This window comes from Bufo bufo, chromosome 1 (genome assembly GCF_905171765.1).
Source record: "Bufo bufo chromosome 1, aBufBuf1.1, whole genome shotgun sequence".
Lineage (NCBI taxonomy): Eukaryota > Metazoa > Chordata > Amphibia > Anura > Bufonidae > Bufo > Bufo bufo.
In genome coordinates, this window is record NC_053389.1 from 146,990,043 (window position 1) to 147,009,697 (window position 19,655).

The 19,655-nt window shown below is 42.8% G+C and overlaps 1 protein-coding gene across 2 annotated transcripts in view; it reads right to left on the bottom strand.

Annotated features, from left to right (window-relative positions):
* Nucleotides 1-3,644, bottom strand: part of MASP2 (MBL associated serine protease 2) — a 92,693-nt gene extending 89,049 nt beyond the window's left edge. For both annotated transcript variants that reach the window (XM_040430248.1, XM_040430255.1), the window contains exons 1-2: nucleotides 3,492-3,644; nucleotides 847-1,072 (exon numbers count right to left, since the gene is read on the bottom strand). In XM_040430248.1, the coding sequence (XP_040286182.1) occupies nucleotides 847-1,072; nucleotides 3,492-3,496 (231 nt within the window). In that variant the 5' untranslated portion in view covers nucleotides 3,497-3,644. The remainder of the gene's footprint in view (nucleotides 1-846; nucleotides 1,073-3,491) is intronic.
* Between the last annotated feature and the right edge of the window lie 16,011 nt (nucleotides 3,645-19,655).

The following is a 19,655-nucleotide window of genomic DNA, read 5'->3' on the forward strand; positions in this document are numbered from 1 at the left end:
GCAACCTCTCCCTACACTAATCCGAGCAGAGTGACGGGCGGCGCTACGTGACTCCAGCTTAAATAGAGGCTGGGTCACATGCTGCAGTTGGACAATCACAGCCATGCCAATAGTAGGCATGGCTGTGATGGCCTTTTGGGGCAAGTAGTATGACATTAGTTGATTGGCTGCTTTGCAGCCTTTCAAAAAGCGCCATAATAATCGGCGAACACCGAACTCAAACTTTTACATAAATGTTCGGGTTCGGGTCCGGGTGCCGAAAACCCTAAAGTTCGGGTTCGCTCAACTCTAGTCTTTATCAATCTGCAGACTAGCAGGCCCTCTGCTTCACTCTGAATCCATCACACATCAGCTCTGTCAGCTCAGCCTGTAGCCCTTGTCTCTGAACTCCCAACAGCTCATAAAAACTCATTAGCACAATTTTTAAATGATAAAGAGTTAAATGAAGATGAATGTGTGAGCAGTCAGGGGTTCAAAGATAAGGTCTATAGAGCAGTTCCCTGAGAAGCAGAGAACCTGTTATCTACAAATGCACTGAAAGTGAAAGCTGTAGAGGGAAAACTTTTGAAATTGTTTTATAAATACCAAATGAAAACAATATTTTAGATCAAAATGAGTAGAATGCAATAATAAAACGATTTTCCCCCAAAGGTGTCCATAGCCTTTTTTTGACTGGAAGTAAAGGATGAAAGTTCAGGTTACATTTTATCTGTGCCATTAATAACCCTTTAAATCTTGACTCCCTCAAGTAGACTGCGAACATATTGGCAGATCTCTGCTCTCTTTCATCTACAGAGTTGTGGTACTGCTACAGTTCTGCTCTGTCTCATTTCCTAAGCTTCTTACCTCAACATAATCATATTCACATAAATATGATAACTCCAGGTTGAAGTAGGTGAAATAAATCTTGACCCGATGTCCTACAGGAACTTTAATATCCCAAGTCATAGTCTGGTCATTAGGGTAAGGTTTCGGGAACGCAGGAGAAGAGATCCTTCCAAACAGCCCAGTTAATTCAATGCAGTATCCATCAGAATACAGTATGGTGAAGATTACTAGAAGGTGCCAGAATCTGGAGACATAGATACAGCAGTTGAAAACAATCAAATGCAACATAAAAATGGTTGCTGGTCATCAGCACATCTCCACATCTGCTGACAATAATATGCAAAGTCAATGCTCATGAAGTTACTAAGAATCGTTTGCTCCCCTTTCAGTCTGTATTGGCTGGCTCATCTAAGGGTAATGCCAAACAGAATAGTTGTGATGCGTTTGAACACTGCATCACAAATATGCATTAAACGGGTCGCCTCACTTCAGCAAATGGCTATTATCACGTAGAGAAATTTAATACAAGACACTTACTAATGTAATGTGATAGTCCATATTGCTTCCTTTGCCGGCTGGAATCCAGCAGCGGTGGTCGTGTATGCACACTATAGGAAAAAGCACGCAAGCACGACCACCGCTGCTGGATTGCAGGGTGATAGTATTCATAACCATGGAAATGACCAGTGTATAATGTGATGGAAAAATGGATCAAGCCAGTAAAGGAGGCAATATGGACAATCACAATACATTAGTAAGTGGCTTGTATTAACTTTCTCTACATGATAAATACCATTTACTGAAGTGACACAACCCCTTTAACAAATGCATCAGGAAATATGCATTCACAGACCAATGCAGTTTGGGGATTAGTGTCTTTTGGGGAGGGGCAACCGCTGGGACCCCCACATCACCAGAACAGAGGCCTGTGTTCCCTCATTTGAATAGAGCAGCAGAATCACATTACCACTCAATTAAGTTCTCTGGGGCTGCTGGAGATAGCGCAGGACTATCTTCGGCAGCCCCATAAAGCTGAATGAAGTAACAGTGGGTGTCCAAACAAGTGCTTGTGAGGGACGGGGCCCAGTGATTGGACACCTGCCAATTGGACATTTATCCCCTCTCCTGTGGATAGGGAATAAATTGTTATGGGACAACCCCTTTAACTGCTATATGAACGCATGTGTGTTGACGCAATAACTGCATACAGTTTCCAAATGCAACTTACCTTTAAAGGTCCTTTAAAGAGGTTCTCAGGGTTTTTTCATATTGATGAACTATCCTCAGGATAGGTCATCAATATCAGATCGGCGGGGGTCTCACATCCAGCACACCCACCGATCAGCTGTATGATCTGTCTTCCTGTCTGCTGCTGCTGCCCCGTAGACATACAGCGGAGAGCAGGAAAAGAGACTGGAGACCGCACGTGGGTGCCGGGTGTCGGACCCCTGCCGATATGATATTGATGACCTATCCTGAGGATAGGTCATCAATATGAAAAAGCAATAGCATCAACTGACTTGTTATATCAGGCATAAATTCTAGTAATAATGTATTACCATATCACAATGGATGACAATTTTTAAAGTCTCTTCTTCAATGACCCTTAAAATCCCACCCTACCAACTGTACTAGAGATAATGGGTTCACACAATTAGGCTGATCCAGCATTTTGCCAGCTTGGAGAATTCAACAAAATAACTTATTGTTGAGAAATTGAGACAAACACCCAAATTGCAATGAATAAATTGCCTTCTAGAATGGCAGTCTTCTCAAAGACAAGGGGGAAATATACATACAGGATCTAAGAGAATTGAAAATAGGGCTAATTTTAACTAAGGCTACTTTCACACTTTCACACACGCTGTTTTCCGGTATTGAGATCCAGCAGAAGATCTCAATACCAGAAGAAGAAAAAAACATTTCCCTTTAGTGCTCACGCAATCTGAATGGCAAGAGATCCGTCCAGGATAAATCAGGATGTCTTCCATTCCGGCAGCATTCCGTTTTGTGATCAGACACAAATCCGCTGCAAGCTGTGGTTTTGTGTCCGGTCAGAAAAACGGATCCGGCAGTGAAAACTATGTAAGTCAATGTATTTAGTGACGGATGAGTATTTTTTTTTCCCTTTTTGATTTCACACAACCGGAACAGATGCATCCTGATGTGCAAAATCAAAACGGATCTGTTTAATTCCGGTATTGAGATCCACTGCAGGATCTCAATACCGTAATTAACAACGCAAGTGTGAAGGTAGCCTAAGATATCATCTTCTCAAGAGATTACACTGATAGCAAACCACAAGCACTAATTCACCTAAGAGGTTGTAATCCTATAAAATGGCTGAATACATTCTGTAATCTCTACTAGATCCCCTCTCCTCCAGAGCTCAAGGGCAAAATCTGTAACAGCAACCATCTCTCACCATGTGCCATTTACACAATACTGAGGTTTTCTATGGGCCCAAGGGGTCACTAAACCCCTCAAGCACTACAGTCCATGTGTGACTTCTATCTGTACAAACCTATAGCTACACCCCCTGGGGCAGTGAGGGAAGTCTTGGTAAAAAGTGAAAGCAAATCAATACCATGCTATAGTCAGAGACGGTACGCACCCTAAATATTAAGACTAAACACAGTCCTAAGACTGTGCGATCAACTTGCCTCATGTTGACTGTTTCCCGTTGTTCCTTTCTCTGTTACTGCTCTTGTTTGTTCCAGTTTTACCTTTGTTCAGTGACACAGGCCGAGAGGTTAGTGACCTCCTTGATTTGTTTAGGATGGGTCCTTGCAAATTTTACCTTCAGTTTTGTAATGTAGAATCCGAGAACTGCATGCGGTATCAGGAGGGAAAAATAAACATTAACTGAAAAATCCTTAGGGTACTTTCACACTAGCGTTTTTCTTTTCCGACGCTGAGTTCCGTACTAGGGGCTCAAATCCGTAAAAGAACTGATCAGTTTTATCCTAATGCATTCTGAATGGAGAGTAATCCGTTCAGGATGCATCCGGATGTCTTCAGTTCAGTCTTTTTGACTGATCAGGCTTTTCAGAAAAACGTAGCATGTTGTATTTTTACCTCTGGCCAAAAATCCTGAACACTTTGACTGAACGCCGGATCCGGTCTTTTCCCCATTGACTTGCATTAACAACGGATACGGCGCTGTGTGTTCAGTCAAACCGGATCCGGCTTTTGCATGTTAAACCCGAAAAATGTGAAAAAAAAGTTAAAGTCCATAAATGGCGGATCCGTTTTTTCCAATGCATTTTTTCATTGTGATCAAAATCCTGATCAAGATTCAAATGTAATCCATTTTCACACGTTTTTCCGGATCCGGCGGGCAGTTCCGGTGTCGGAATTGAACGCCGGATTAAAACAACGCTAGTGTGAAAGTAGCCTTAGCCATATATGCATAGGATGGCAGTAGAGTTGGGAAAAGTAGCAATATGTCCAATAAGACTTCCAAGTTACAATTAATTTTTTTTTATAGGGGAGTAGTGGACCTCTTCCATAAAATGTCATTTTCAGTTTCAGCTAAGCTGGTGAGGGGTTTAGGTGGCCTGTATTCTACAGAAAGACTCCGATTTCTCCTTGTCATAAGAGGACTGATTCCTATCACGTGGGATCTGCCATGGTGATCAACTGATTGCCACAATTCTGCCTTCCAACATCTCTGGCAAATAGGTGAGAACCACAGCCCACGAAGAATTTCCCCTGCCAAAGTCCAATAAAAAAATATAGGCGTTATCGCCCTTGGGGCTTGTAATCCATGGCTGGGTCATATTTTACTGCTCTACTATCTCAGGTTGATTTAATTTAACGTATTTTGCTTCCGTGTCCGTTCGGGTTTTTTTTGCGGATAGGCTGTGGATCCATTCATTTCAATGGGACCGCAAAACACATGGGTCGTGTGCATGTAGCCTAAATCATAGGAAAGTAAAAAAATAACATAGTTACATAGTTAAGGCTACTTTCACACTAGCGTTCGGGTGTCCGCTCGTGCGCACCGTTTGAAGGGGCTCACGAGCGGCCCCGAACGCATCCGTCTGGCCCCAATGCATTCTCAGTGGAGGCGGATCCACTGAGAATGCATCCGCCTGCCAGCGTTCAGCCTCCGCTCCGCTCAGTGAGCGGACACCTGAACGCTGCTTGCAGCGTTCGGGTGTCCGCCTGGCCGTGCGGAGGCGAGCGGATCCGTCCAGACTTATAATGGAAGTCAATGGGGACGGATCTGCTTGAAGATGACACCATATGGCTCAATCTTCAAGCGGATCCGTTCCCCATTGACTTTCAATGTAAAGTCTGAACGGATCCGCTCAGACAACTTTCACACTTAGAAAATTTTCTACGTTTTAATGCAGACACATCCGTTCTGAACGGATGCGAACGTCTGCATTATCGGAGCGGATCCGTCTGATGAAACATCAGACGGATCCGCTCCGAACGCTAGTGTGAAAGTAGCCTGAGGCTTAATACGGTTGAAAAAAGACATAAGTCCATCAAGTTCAACCAAGGGATAGGTGGGGATGCGAATCCCAGAAGGAAGTGAGACTCAGATTTCTACACATTTTCATAAGCATTAATGTTTTTTACTTTTAAGAATTCATCTAAACCCTTTTTAAAACTGTCTACTGTTCCTGCTGTGACCACGTCCTGAGGAAGTCTATTCCACAGCTTCACAGTTCTTACAGTAAAGAAGTTTTTACGCTTCTGGAGACTAAACTTTATCCTCTCCCATCGGAGACAGTGCCCCCTTGTCTTTTGAGGGCATTTGACATGGAACAGCTTTTCACAGTATTTTTTTGTATGGCCCATTTATATATTTGTATAGGTTAATCATGTCCGACCTTAGACTTAATTCCTTTACTCTTTCTTCATAACTAAAACCTTCCATGCCCCTTATCAGTTTAGTCGCTCTTAACCGCTTCATTACCGGAGTGTTTATCCCCCTTCCTTATCAGGCTAATTGTTCAGGTGTAGCAACGGTCTTATCTAACTGCAAATAAATTATTCATTTCTGAGCCAGCCTACATGTATTTGATATTATTTTTCATGGGACACCTTAGACTTTTACTGTATGTTGTGCCATTAGATAATATTTAAGGAAAAACTGTGAAAATTATATAAAATATATATTTTTCCTTTCTTCTCAATTTTTTTTTTTATCAACAAAACATTTCTAAAACCATTACCATATGCTTGTACCCTGAAAATGGAGGCTATTTATGTAATTTATCTACTGGCTGGGTCCACCACAAGAACTAAAAAGACTGAAGACTGGAGTGCATTTTAATGGCCTATTTTTCTATTGCTGGTTCTATGGCACTGTACTGCAATTTTTTTACAGCGTAATTCCCCTAAGTCAAATGTGTCAAATGTGGACATATTAATGTCTGTTTTTATTTTACATTTTCTTACAAATGAAAAAAAATATGCGTGCGTTTGTATATTTTAAGCCGAAAAAAAAACCCCTGCTATACAAAATATTTTGCACACACAAGTTCCACTATACTATTGATAAAAATATAAATAAATAAATGAATATTTTTTTTATGAACGAAAAGGGGCGGGATGTTTGTATGGGTGTGTACGTAGTCTGCTACACTATTGCTAATACTAGTAACTATTGCTCTAACTTTTTTATTTCTTTATTTTCTGTATTTCTCCTTGTATTATAAAAAAAATTTAACTTTTTGTTTACTTATTTTTTTAAGTGAATTAACCCCTTCCTGCCACAGTCAAGACAGGAAGAGGTTAATTCACAGCCTGCAGGATGACAGTAAATTTTACAGCCAGCAGATGGCAATCTTACATAAGAAAAAGTGCTACCTGCTGGCTTTTACATTTTACAATGTGATAGATGCTCATAGCACAAGCATCTATCACCGCCTGACCGCGGTCACCTCAATCTGCAAGGACCGCCTGCAGATCACGATGTAACCTGACAATCTTATACATCGGGTTACAGATAGGAGCCGACTGCCACAATGTATATAGTCAAGCGGCGGTAGGCAAGTGGTTAATCTGATTCTAAACTGTCCTGAAGTTCACAGAGAAGACTCTCTTTCATTCCCCAGCCACAGGGCTTAGCTCTTCACAATGTTCACTGTTGAATTAGGAACTTTATAGAAAGCCATTATTTCTTGTTCTAGAGCTGGACAATCATCTCTACAAGACACCAGAATCATCACATAATCTGCATAGGCGCCAACTTTATATCTTCAACTTTTTCCTGAAGATGACATTTCAAATCCTGAAAATCTGTATTATTCTGCAATTTTATCAAGAAAGGAATCAAACTAAAGACATGTAATAGTGGGCTGAGAGGACATCCTTGCCTTACACCTGACATGATCCTGAAGGGATCTCCTAAGTGGTCATTAATCAGAGACTGGCTTACTGTCTTTTTATAGAGAACCTACAGGCAACCATTGTACAATGCGTTCAGGAAGGCCATACTCCAACAACACCTGATACAGATAGTCATGGTGGACTCTATCACTCTAGTCCAGTGATGGCTAACCTCAGGCACTCCAGCGTGGTGAAACTACGACTCCCAGCATGCTCCATTCATTTGTACTGGAGGATGCAATGGAGTGTGGCGGAGCTCACCTGAATCACCACCAGTGGAAGCCTGGAACAAACGCCAGGAACCAGGCGTGGACGAAAGCAACAAAGGAAGGTAATCCATCTTCCAGGATGGCAGTAGTAAACGTGATAATCTTTATTTCATGGGTGCAGAATAAAATCCAACATGTACATCTACGCGTTTCGGATCGTCAGGTTCTGATCCTTACTCATGACAATAGTATATGCTGAGTGCCGGTCTTAAATACAAGGAGACCGAACATCTCAGGTGGAGATAATTAGCAATAGCCACTCCTTCTTACATGCAAATTAAAATATCCTGGAAAACCAGTAAAAGACAAAAAAGACAACATGTGCTAGGATCAGTAGTGCAATATCAAATCCTGTCTGCGATTGAGTCCCTTTGGTGTGCGTGTATCGATAGAGAAAATCCAATAGGATTCACTATTTAGAAGAGTACGCCTGTGGTCGCCACCTCACTTAGGACAATTAACTCTCTCCACTGCTTGTACTTTTAAGCCAGTGACATCACCCGCATGACATGCCGCGTAGTGTGCACTGACCGCAGACACATTTCTAGATAAAACAAAAGGTATATCAGAAATGTGTCTGCGTATCCTCACCATGAGATTATTGGTAGTGCAGCCAATATATTGTAGTTGACATAATGTGCAAGTAATGCAGTAAACCACAAATGTGGTGTTGCAATTGACATACTGTTTGAAGGTGTATATTTTATTATTGAAATGGTAAATCCCAGCAGCTGTGTCTTTTGCAAGTAGGTATCTTTTATTTCATTCAGAAAAGAAAATGTCCAGGACGCGTTTCGGCATGCAAGCCTTTCTCAACGGGTACATCCAACAAAAGATATCACCGACTATATATAGGTCTAGTACCGCCCACAGGGACGTCCCCACCTTTTTTAGTGGGTGGTGCTTATAAACTTATCAGATAACAAAACAGAAACAAAATGAAACAAAGCGACATTTGGTAGAGATTATTTCTACCTTATTGGAGAATCTAAACATCTTTTCATCACAAGGCAGAAGTCTAGAAGGGATACATAAAAAGTATATTAAATATTTATTTGTATGAAAACATCAAAAATGCATGACCTCATAGTCTCTGTTCAAACCCCTTGGGTGCAATGTATCAAGGGTGTGTATCCAAAAGGCCTCTCTTTTGAGGAGAAGTCTTTTGATATCACCCCCTCTCCTTGGTCTCTTCACCTGCTCTAATACTTGAAATCGCAATTGTGCAACAGTATGTTTGAATTTATCAAAATGATTAGGAACTGATAACATCAGTTTTTTAGTTCTAATATACGATTTGTGCTTACTAATCCGATTACTCACTGCCTGCATTGTCTCCCCCACATATAATAGGCCACAAGGGCATTTGATCAGGTACACTACGTTTGTTGAATCACATGTAAAAAAAAACTTTTACTCCAAAACTTTTACCTGTATGTGGATGGTGAAACGAGGGACCTTTAATTATGTGGGAGCATTGTAGACAATGCAGGCAGGGGGATGTGCCCATCCGTGGGGTGGATATCCGCTGTTGTTTCAATATGGCTTTAGTGCTACCCAAATCTGCATGGACTATCTTATCACGATAAGGGGTAGACTCTTAAACTCTTCAACCTGAGGGTATGCCTTACCCAACAGGTGCCAGTGTTTTCTAACTGTGTTGTCAATACCCACATTAAATGGACTCCTTTACCTTCTACCCCTTCTCTAGCTCTCTTAAGAATAGTCTGCGGATAACCCCTCTCCTGGAATCTCTCTGTCATTTCTGTCATTCTTATAACTTGTAGACCTGGGTCAGAGACTATTCGCTTCACTCTTTGATATTGAGATCTAGGAATGGCTTTTTTAAGGGATAGTGGGTGAGCACTTTTAAAATGGAGTATACTATTTTTTTCTGTATCCTTGCATGGATATCTGTAGATAAATGCCTTCAGGGTCTTTAATGACCCTGGTGTCCAGGAAACGCACCATGGCCTGACCTGCTTTCTTCCTGGATTATATTTTATTATTGGCTTTGGATTGTATGGTTGGGCCTGGTTGTATAAAATCGCAACACATGCAAATGCAATGACCGCATTTGAAAGTGCTGTTAAACTACAGCCAACACTGTGATGTCTGAACAGAGTTCAAAAAAAGGCTAGGACTGATTTGCGAATCATGGCGTAGCATAGATAGGTGTTTTCGGATAATGAGGAAGATTTTGGAATATTCCAAACTGTAGCCAGTAGCAAAAATAGGATTCTTACAATGTGTATGTTTACCTTTTGATGTTCTGCCTCTATTATCCGGGAAGACCAAATCTGTGCGTTTTTTAGATGAGATATAGGACCTAGCAGCCTCAAGAGAATCATGAGACTATCCACGTGCCCTAATGCGATCAGAGGCCGAATCCAATTCTCTGAAAAACGCTTCATCCGTGGAGCAGTTTCTCCTGAGACGTGTGAACTCGCCCCTAGGAATGTTTCGTGTAACGTGACCGGGATGGCAGGAAGAGGCTAGCAAGATGGTATTTCACACAGTGTCTTTACGGAAACTGTGAGTAACAACCTTGTGAGCAGAATTATCCCCAACCAACTTCAAATCCAAAAAGGAGGTCGAGGCCCTATCAAAGTGGATGGTGAATTTAAGATTAAGAGGATTGTCACTGAGGAATTGTCCAAACAGTGGTACGGCGTCAATGGTCACCTGACCACACCAGCAACAAATCATCAATGAAACGTCCGTACCACTGTATGGAGGTGGCCCATTGGTTATTCTCTGAGAACAGATATGTATGTTCCCACCATGCCATGTATATGTTGGCTAATGAGGGCGAAAATTTTGCCGCCATAGAAACACCTGACCGTTGTAAGTAGAAGCGGTTATTGAACATAAACACATTATGCAATAAAAGAAAATGTACCACATCACAGATGAAATTCTGAAAAGCTGCGCCATAGTCTGAATATATATTAAGAAACCACTTCAATGCATTAATGGCCAGACCATGTGGAATTACTGTGTAGAGCGAGATAACATCCGCAGTGATCCAGACAAAATTTGGCTCCCAGTTAAAATTATGGAATGATTGTAAAACAGTAGTGGTGTCTAACAGGAAACCAGGGATTGTCTGGGCCAATGGCTGCAAGGTGCTATCCACCCAGGCTGACAGTCTTTCAGAAAAAGATCCGATGCCCGCGACAATGGGTCGCATTGTTTTATCTAGAAATGTGTCTGCAGTCAGTGCACACTACGCGGCATGTCATGCGGGTGATGTCACTGGCTTAAAAGTACAAGCAGTGGAGAGAGTTAATTGTCCTAAGCGAGGTGGCGACCACAGGCGTACTCTTCTAAATAGTGAATCCTATTGGATTTTCTCTATAGATACATGCACACCAAAGGGACTCAATCGCAGATAGGATTTGATATTGCACTACTGATCCTAGCACATGTTGTCTTTTTTGTCTTTTACTGGTTTTCCAGGATATTTTAATTTGCATGTAAGAAGGAGTGGCTATTGCTAATTATCTCCACCTGAGATGTTCGGTCTCCTTGTATTTAAGACCGGCACTCAGCATATACTATTGTCATGAGTAAGGATCAGAACCTGACGATCCGAAACGCGTAGATGTACATGTTGGATTTTATTCTGCACCCATGAAATAAAGATTATCACGTTTACTACTGCCATCCTGGAAGCTGGATTACCTTCCTTTGTTGCATTCATTTCTATTGAGTTTTGAGAACAGCCAAGCAAATGTACATCATGGGAGTCGTAGTTTTACCACATCTGGAGTGCCGGAGGTTAGCCATCACAACTCTAGTCTAAGCCTACAATATATGCTCCTACCTCATGCTGTTATAAGTACGTTATGGCTTCTTTCATCAGCAATAATGAGCCCTCTATAGTCTGACCTTTTTTATGCCACACATTTAGTTACTGATGGTAATTGATGATCAGATCAGATCATCTTCCACAACACACAGCCTATAAGATCTTGGCCAGGATTTTATAATCCGTGTTCAACAGAGACCATGGACGCCAGTATTTAATACATTTTAGATTTTCCTTCTTTGCCAGGAGAACAAAGACAGATTTATAGTGAGCATCTTCCCCGCAGTGAGGCAATCATTATAAACCTGTGCTATGTTGTGAATTGTATAATTACTGCAACATCTCCCTTTGGTCAGTAGATGGCAGCATAGGATAAGATGATAAAAGTCTACAATAGAGCTGCCTATCAGAGAAATACCATAACATATTTAGCTTGTAAAGTTGGTAAATAGCTAATTTATGGGTTGTTTTGGTCTCTTACAAGTGTGATAGCAGACTGATAATGCAGGTTTTGACACTGCACTTAGCAAATGACTTATTGCATCGCACTCTCCCTTTGTAAGGGGAGGAGGTTCCTCTAGGAGCAGGAAGTGAGCAGACAGAGGCTGTGCATGGTGCTGCTGGAGACGAGAAGAGATCTTCTCTGCAGAATCTGGAAGGGAATAGACTGGCTCACGGTGGAGACTGGCGATAGCACAAAGGGGAGGTTTGCAGCAACGACCCCAGGAGTGTCGTGTCTGTAGGATCCAGTTCTGGGGTGGACCACGAAATAAGATAAAGCACCAAGAGCCTGCTCAAGGAACTGTAAGTGTGGTTCTGCCATGTCACATTGCACCACATGGTTGAAGTGGCATTTGGACATACAATAACGCTACAAGTACAGTTACATTGCAGTGTATGGGCTACAAGCTAATGCATAGCCCTAAGGGACTCATATGCTGACACCTTCCTTTCTCACTGGCTGCTCATAGGGTGCTATAGGCTGTGAGCTGGAGTAAGGATTAAAGTTACAAGAGACAGACATAATTTCCCTGTGGATTACAAATAGTATTGAGCAATACTTAAGGTGCACCCTAAAGAGGAACTCGTCCAAGAACATACAAGTGCATACATACAAGGCTGCTTAATGGACTTTGGGGAAAACATCACATTTACTGGTTTATTGTTAGGCTGTGTTACCATATTTTTCGCCCCCATAAGACGCACTTTTCCCCCCAAAAGTGGGAGGAAAATGGCAGTGCGTCTTATGGGGCGAATGCCGCCATTTTTACACTGATACACCGCCGACCGCAAGCTGCACAGCGCTTTAGTTTTGTAATGGCAGCGGGGCCCGGTGCAGTCATTGTATTCTATTGCATCGGGCCCCGCTCACTGTACTAATGGTATCTATTGTAACTGCAGGCAGGCAATGTTTAACTATATGTTCGATCCAGCAGCTTTTACTTACGATCATACCAGGCTGGAGGCAGGAGGCAGGAGGCTGGGCGGGCGGGCACTGGCAGCGTAACTTCCTACGTCACGTGCCTGCTCCACCCACTTTATGAATGAAGCAGGCGGCGCAGGCACGTAACGTAGGAAGTTACGCTACCAGTGCCCGCCCAGCCTCCTGCCTCCTGCCTCCAGCCTGCTATGATTGTAAGTAAAGGCTGCTGAATCAAACATATTTATAGTTAAACTTTGCCTGCCTGCAGTTACAATAGATACCATTAGTACAGTGAGCGGGGCCCGGTGCAATATAATACAATGACTGCACTGGGCCCCAGCTGCCATTTAAAAACTAGTGTAGATGCCAGCCCCCACCCCCTGTATTGGGGGTCATTCACAGTGGATGGCACTGTTATGGTGGCATCTGTGGATGGCATGACACTGTTATGTGGGGGATCTGTGGATGTCAAATAGCATAAGATGCTATTTATCTGTCATCCATAGATCCCCCCATAGCAGTGTCATGTCATCCACAGATGCCCCCATAACAGTGCCATCCACAGACGCCCCCATAACAGTGTCAGCCACAGACCCCCATACCAGTGTCAGCCACAGACCCCCATACCAGTGTCAGCCACAGACCCCCATACCAGTGTCAGCCACAGACCCCCATACCAGTGTCAGCCACAGACCCCCATAACAGTGCCATCCACAGACCCCCATAACAGTGCCATCCACAGACCCCCATAATAGTGTCATTCACAGGCTACCATTAGTTCAAAGCCCACCAAAAGCACACCTTTTGTTTCAAATTTTTTTTTAAATTATTTTCCTCCTCAAAAACCAAGTGCGTCTTATGGGCCGGTGCGTCTTATAGGGTGAAAAATACGGTAATTGTTTACTGTTGGTATATTTCCTGTGTACCAATCTCTTTTATATATTCTCAGCTTCTTGTTCATTATATTGATCAGTAAACTCAACTGCTGGGAAAGAACCATTGTCTGTGTGGCATCGTGTACCCTCTGTACCTGTGGGCCCATCCCTTGGCTACCTTTCACCTGTACCAGGTCTAGAGCTAATAAGTCCCTGAATTAGCTCCAGGCCGTCCAGCGCTGGACTATTCTTGGGTTTTAAGGAGTAAATGCTCCTCTCCACCTCCCCCTTAGTTTTGGGCTTGGCCATGCTTTCTGTCTGCATAGGATCTAATTTGGACAGAGAGACACTCTTCAGATAGGATTTGATGTCATCCTCCCTAATCACCAACCCCCCCGAACAGATTCCCAGAATAATCTCCAATGATGGAGGTTCTTCTGCTCTGACTGCTCTGTCCCTTTCTCATCTAATGGACCTGTCATAAGCTTCTTGCTGACCCTTACAGGCAAAAAAATAGGTCAGGGGTGTGAACCTCCCAATTTTCAAACTGGACCTCTGCCTTAAGAGATTTGAGATGGTCATACTGCAGCCCACTCATCTTATGCTTTAGCTGGATGACGCGCTGACTATCCACCTTCTTCCCACTGTTCATCCGGCCATGTAACTGGCTCCCACCACTCTACCGTGTCATCACACATTCACTGTGTAGTCCTCTGCTCATTATAGAAGGTAGTAAAGGCCTCCTTAAACTGTGGATCCTGCAGCACTGAGCCGTTCACCTTACAGTAGCCCCTACCACAGACCACGGCACTCTAGAGAACTCTATGCCCCTCTGTCTTTTCTGCTGGAGTTACCTACCTTATGATAAGTGTAAGCTCTACGGGTGCAATGTGAACCATAGGGGTCCACTAAATTAGCCTGCTGAACAAGATTATTGAGAAAATCCTCATCATATCTCAATTGTTTGCGACTACTAGATTTAGCCACATTACTGGAGACACTACTAAAATCCCTGCATATTATAAACACTCTGGATGTAAAACAATATGACTTTATCTGCTGGAAGAAGTCCTTCCTCTCCTTTCTAGTCTGAGGAGCATAGATGTTCTATAATACACAGTAGAAAGTCCAGCATCAGGCAGCAGCCCAAACAGATCTCCAGGACCTTCTCCACAGCTACGTTCATGTTATTTAAGAGAATTCAAACACTGTCATTTCTATCCAACCCAAAGGGCTAGAATGACACTCTTGTCTCCAGTCTCTCTTGGCTACCATACATATGAGCGTTGTTCTTCAGATAGTTCTCCTATAAGAAGAAGACATAAGATCTCTCCTCTGGTAAATCGCCTGCCGCCTGCAGCCTCATCCAGGTCACTTAGTGTTATTTCTATTTTTTTCTCCTTCCACTGCTATGATTTGTAGTGACCATAAACTGGTGGACACTGAAGAGTCAGGTTCATCTTCCAGAGGTTCACCATCAGGGTTACTCTTTTCTCCCAGTGCACTGTACTGCCAAGAGGTTATGACTAGCACCGGTGGATCAGGGGTTTTCTTTGCTGTAGTGTGTTTTATTTTTTACTATCTGGAACCCCTTTTCATCCACATAGGGGTTTCTGAGCCCTGCGGCTGGATCAGCAGGTTCTGTAGATGTACAGGGCTGTTGTTTAGGTGGTTTGGCAATAGGTTTACTGGTTATTTTTCTCTTCACAAGAGGTTTATCTTCAGTGACTGGTCCTTGTAGTGCAACATATGGTACTTAAAGGGAACCTGTCACCAGGATTTTGTGCATAGAGCTGGGGACATGGGCTGCTAGATGGCCGCTAGCACATCTGCAATACCCAGTCCCCACAGCTCTCTGCTCTTTTATTGTGTTAAAAAACCTTTTTGATCAATATGCAAATGACCTGATATGAGTCCTGTGTCCGGAGATGAGTCAAGTGGAAAGGAGCCCAGCACCGCCCCGCGTCCTCCGAATCTCCTCCTTGCTGGCTGACGTCACAGTGCTGGAGCGCCGAAATCTCGCAATAGGCGAGCTAGCGCATGCGTAGTTCGTTCCCTGTGCTGATGCCAGCACAGGGAATGAACATGATGCCGACACTGCGCATGCGCTAGCTCGCGCATCGCGAGATTTCGGCGCTCCAGCTCTGTGACGTCAGCCAGCAAGGAGGAGATTCGGAGGACGCGGGGCGGTGCTGGGCTCCTTTCCGCTTGACTCATCTCCGGATACAGGACACATATCAGGTCATTTGCATATTGATCAAAAAGGTTTTTAACACAATAAAAGCACACAGAGCTATGGGGACTGGGTATTGCAGATGAGCTAGCGGCCATCTAGCAGCCCATGTCCCCAGCTCTATGCACAAAATCCTGGTGACAGGTTTCCTTTAAGTCTCTACAGCAGCTTTACTGGTTACCATACTCTTTGCATGAAATGTCTTTTCAGTGGTTAGTACTTGTAGTGCAGCAGATGGTGACACTTCTAGTGAAGCAGATAGATCATCAGTCTCTACATCTGCTGGTACTTATAGTGCAGCAGCTGGGCCATCAATATGTACAGCAGGGTCACTGGTACTTTGAATTATGTCAGTATTAGGACTGTCTGTTTCTGGGGATGTATCTGCTCTTGCAGTGACATCCTCCTGACCTATATACTTGGCCTCTGAGAAGATATCATTACTGCCTTTATTATGATCTGCATGGACTCTCCTGGAACTTGTCAGAACTATTGGGTATAAATAAAGTCCATAAGTATAAGGCCTATATAGATGTATGGACATGAACCTTAAGAACAACCATTTTGTCTTATTTTGAAAGGGCAGGATGAGGTCAAAGCCCTTTGCACTCAGGATACTACTACTAACCTAAGATTAACTGTACCAGAGTATTTACCCAAGTCTGTTTTTGTGAGAAGGTTTCCCAATAGTCTAATGAAAAGTATTTACCTAGATAAGACAATGTAGTAGAAATGTGCTGAGTTTTGATGATTCTCAGTGAATAGAAAGAGACTAATTTTCTTTGGGGTTTTTATATTAATCAATGTATGAGTGGATTTTTATTTTTATATCATCAATTTAAATATGTGTGCTTTATATATAAGAGTGTGGTCCTTATAGATATATTCAATTAACCATACTTTGTGTATAGTATCTGTTTTGGAATAAGATTGGGGTGTACCTGCAGCATCATCCTAAAACTTAATCCAATCCAGGGAGATTGAAAATATACTGGTGAAAACACGGTACCATCTCCAAGGAACTGAATTCAGTTCTAGACCGGTATGGTTGATTATGTATATATATATATCTGTATAGATAAAAGATAAACCAGATTTGGGTTTAATCAGATTTTTCGGCTGAGAGAAATCAGGTATGAAAATGATTTAAAATATAATTGAGGAGTATTGTTATAATAAGGCATAATTGTGTATATACACTGCTCAAAAAAATAAAGGGAACACTTAAACAACACAATGTAACTCCAAGTCAATCACACTTCTGTGAAATCAAACTGTCCACTTAGGAAGCAACACTGAGTGACAATCAATTTCACATGCTGTTGTGCAAATGGGATAGACAACAGGTGGAAATTATAGGCAATTCGCAAGACACCCCCAATAAAGGAGTGGTTCTGCAGGTGGTGACCACAGACCACTTCTCAGTTCCTATGCTTCCTGGCTGATGTTTTGGTCACTTATGAATGCTGGAGGTGCTTTCACTCTAGTGGTAGCATGAGACGGAGTCTACAACCCACACAAGTGGCTCAGGTAGTGCAGCTTATCCAGGATGGCACATCAATGCGAGCTGTGGCAAGAAGGTTTGCTGTGTCTGTCAGCGTAGTGTCCAGAGCATGGAGGCGCTACCAGGAGACAGGCCAGTACATCAGGAGACGTGGAGGAGGCCGTAGGAGGGAAACAACCCAGCAGCAGGACCGCTACCTCCGCCTTTGTGCAAGGAGGAACAGGAGGAGCACTGCCAGAGCCCTGCAAAATGACCTCCAGCAGGCCACAAATGTGCATGTGTCTGCTCAAACGGTCAGAAACAGACTCCATGATGGTGATATGAGGGCCCGACGTCCACAGGTGGGGGTTGTGCTTACAGTACAACACCGTGCAGGATGTTTGGCATTTGCCAGAGAACACCAAGATTGGCAAATTCGCCACTGGCGCCCTGTGCTCTTCACAGATGAAAGCAGGTTCACACTGAGCACATGTGACAGACGTGACAGAGTCTTGAGACGCCGTGGAGAACGTTCTGCTGCCTGCAACATCCTCCAGCACGACCGGTTTGGCATTGGGTCAGTAATGGTGTGGGGTGGCATTCCTTTGGAGGGCCGCACAGCCCTCCATGTGCTCGCCAGAGGTAGCCTGACTGCCATTAGGTACCGAGATGAGATCCTCAGACCCCTTGTGAGACCATATGCTGGTGCGGTTGGCCCTGGGTTCCTCCTAATGCAAGACAATGCTAGACCTCATGTGGCTGGAGTGTGTCAGCAGTTCCTGCAAGACGAAGGCATTGATGCTATGGAGTGGCCCGCCCGTTCCCCAGACCTGAATCCAATTGAGCACATCTGGGACATCATGTCTCGCTCTATCCACCAACGTGACGTTGCACCACAGACTGTCCAGGAGTTGGCAGATGCTTTAGTCCAGGTCTGGGAGGAGATCCCTCAGGAGACCGTCCGCCACCTCATCAGGAGCACGCACAGGCGTTGTAGGGAGGTCATACAGGCACGTGGAGGCCACACACACTACTGAGCCTCATTTTGACTTGTTTTAAGGATATTACATCAAAGTTGGATCAGCCTGTAGTGTGTTTTTCCACTTTAATTTTGAGTGTGACTCCAAATCCAGACCTCCATGGGTTGAAAAATTTGATTTACATTTTTTTATGTTTGTGTGATTTTGTTGTCAGCACATTCAACTATGTAAAGAACAAAGTATTTCAGAAGAATATTTAATTAATTCAGATCTAGGATGTGTTATTTTTGTGTTCCCTTTATTTTTTTGAGCAGTGTATATATATATATATATATATATATATATTCTCGATTATTTTGACTTTCTTACTATTTTGCATATCATTGATTGAATTTCAATTGTCACCAATTTTATTATATATTAGTTTGCACCGTATTATTGTTATTTAATAAATATATTTTTTGATTTACCACCGCCTTCTTTTTGTCGTCTAACTTAGCGCAGATCACGAGCTCGTTTTAGCTTGGTATTTATGATAATAGATTAGAATCTCCTTCATTACAGATTCTAATTTATTCACATAAATAATATAGTATGTCAATCGGAGACAGCATAAATATTCTGACAAACTTATGGCACTAGCCTTCTTCAAACATATATACACCCTTAAAGAGGTAAATTAGCAATAAATTATCTGTGGATCGCTTCAGCTGGACAAGATGGAGTAGGTGCTCTTGGTCTAGGTGGCACACCCAGCCACGAGCAAGTAATATATTATAAAAATGGATAGACCAGGCACTCAATATATGTTGCTAAAATGAGATATTTATTTACACACTGGTAAAAGTTAATAAAATTCAATTAAACAAACTGTGACAATATAATAACACTCGCAATAAATATAGCAGCAACAATATGTCAGTGCAGCACATGTGGCATAAGACAAAATAAGTGATAAAGCGCATTCAAATGATGTTGGGATCCAAAATATATAACTCTGGAGTTGAGTTAATCACCATGGTAACATAGATGATTCCTTATGGAAAGATAGCAGCATAGATAGTTCCTTCTGGGGAAATAAATAGTTCCTTCTGGGAAAATAACAGCACAGGTGGTTCTTTATAAAGAATCGTAATAGTCACTCAATTCAGGAAATTTTCATAAAGACAATTCTGCTCCTAGCACATAAAGCTGTTGAAAAAGTTAATAAGTCACCGATCCTTTCGGTTTTTGCAAACTGACCTCAGGTACAGAAAGATGAGCGCTCGTGGTGGCGTCCCACTCACCTGCGCAATATTACCTTGGTCTAGTCGCTTTGTTTCTCCGGGATATTACCTCCCCGATCGGTGAACAAGTCCGTGGTAGCTGACTCTGAATCCAGTCTCGTCAGCGTACTTGG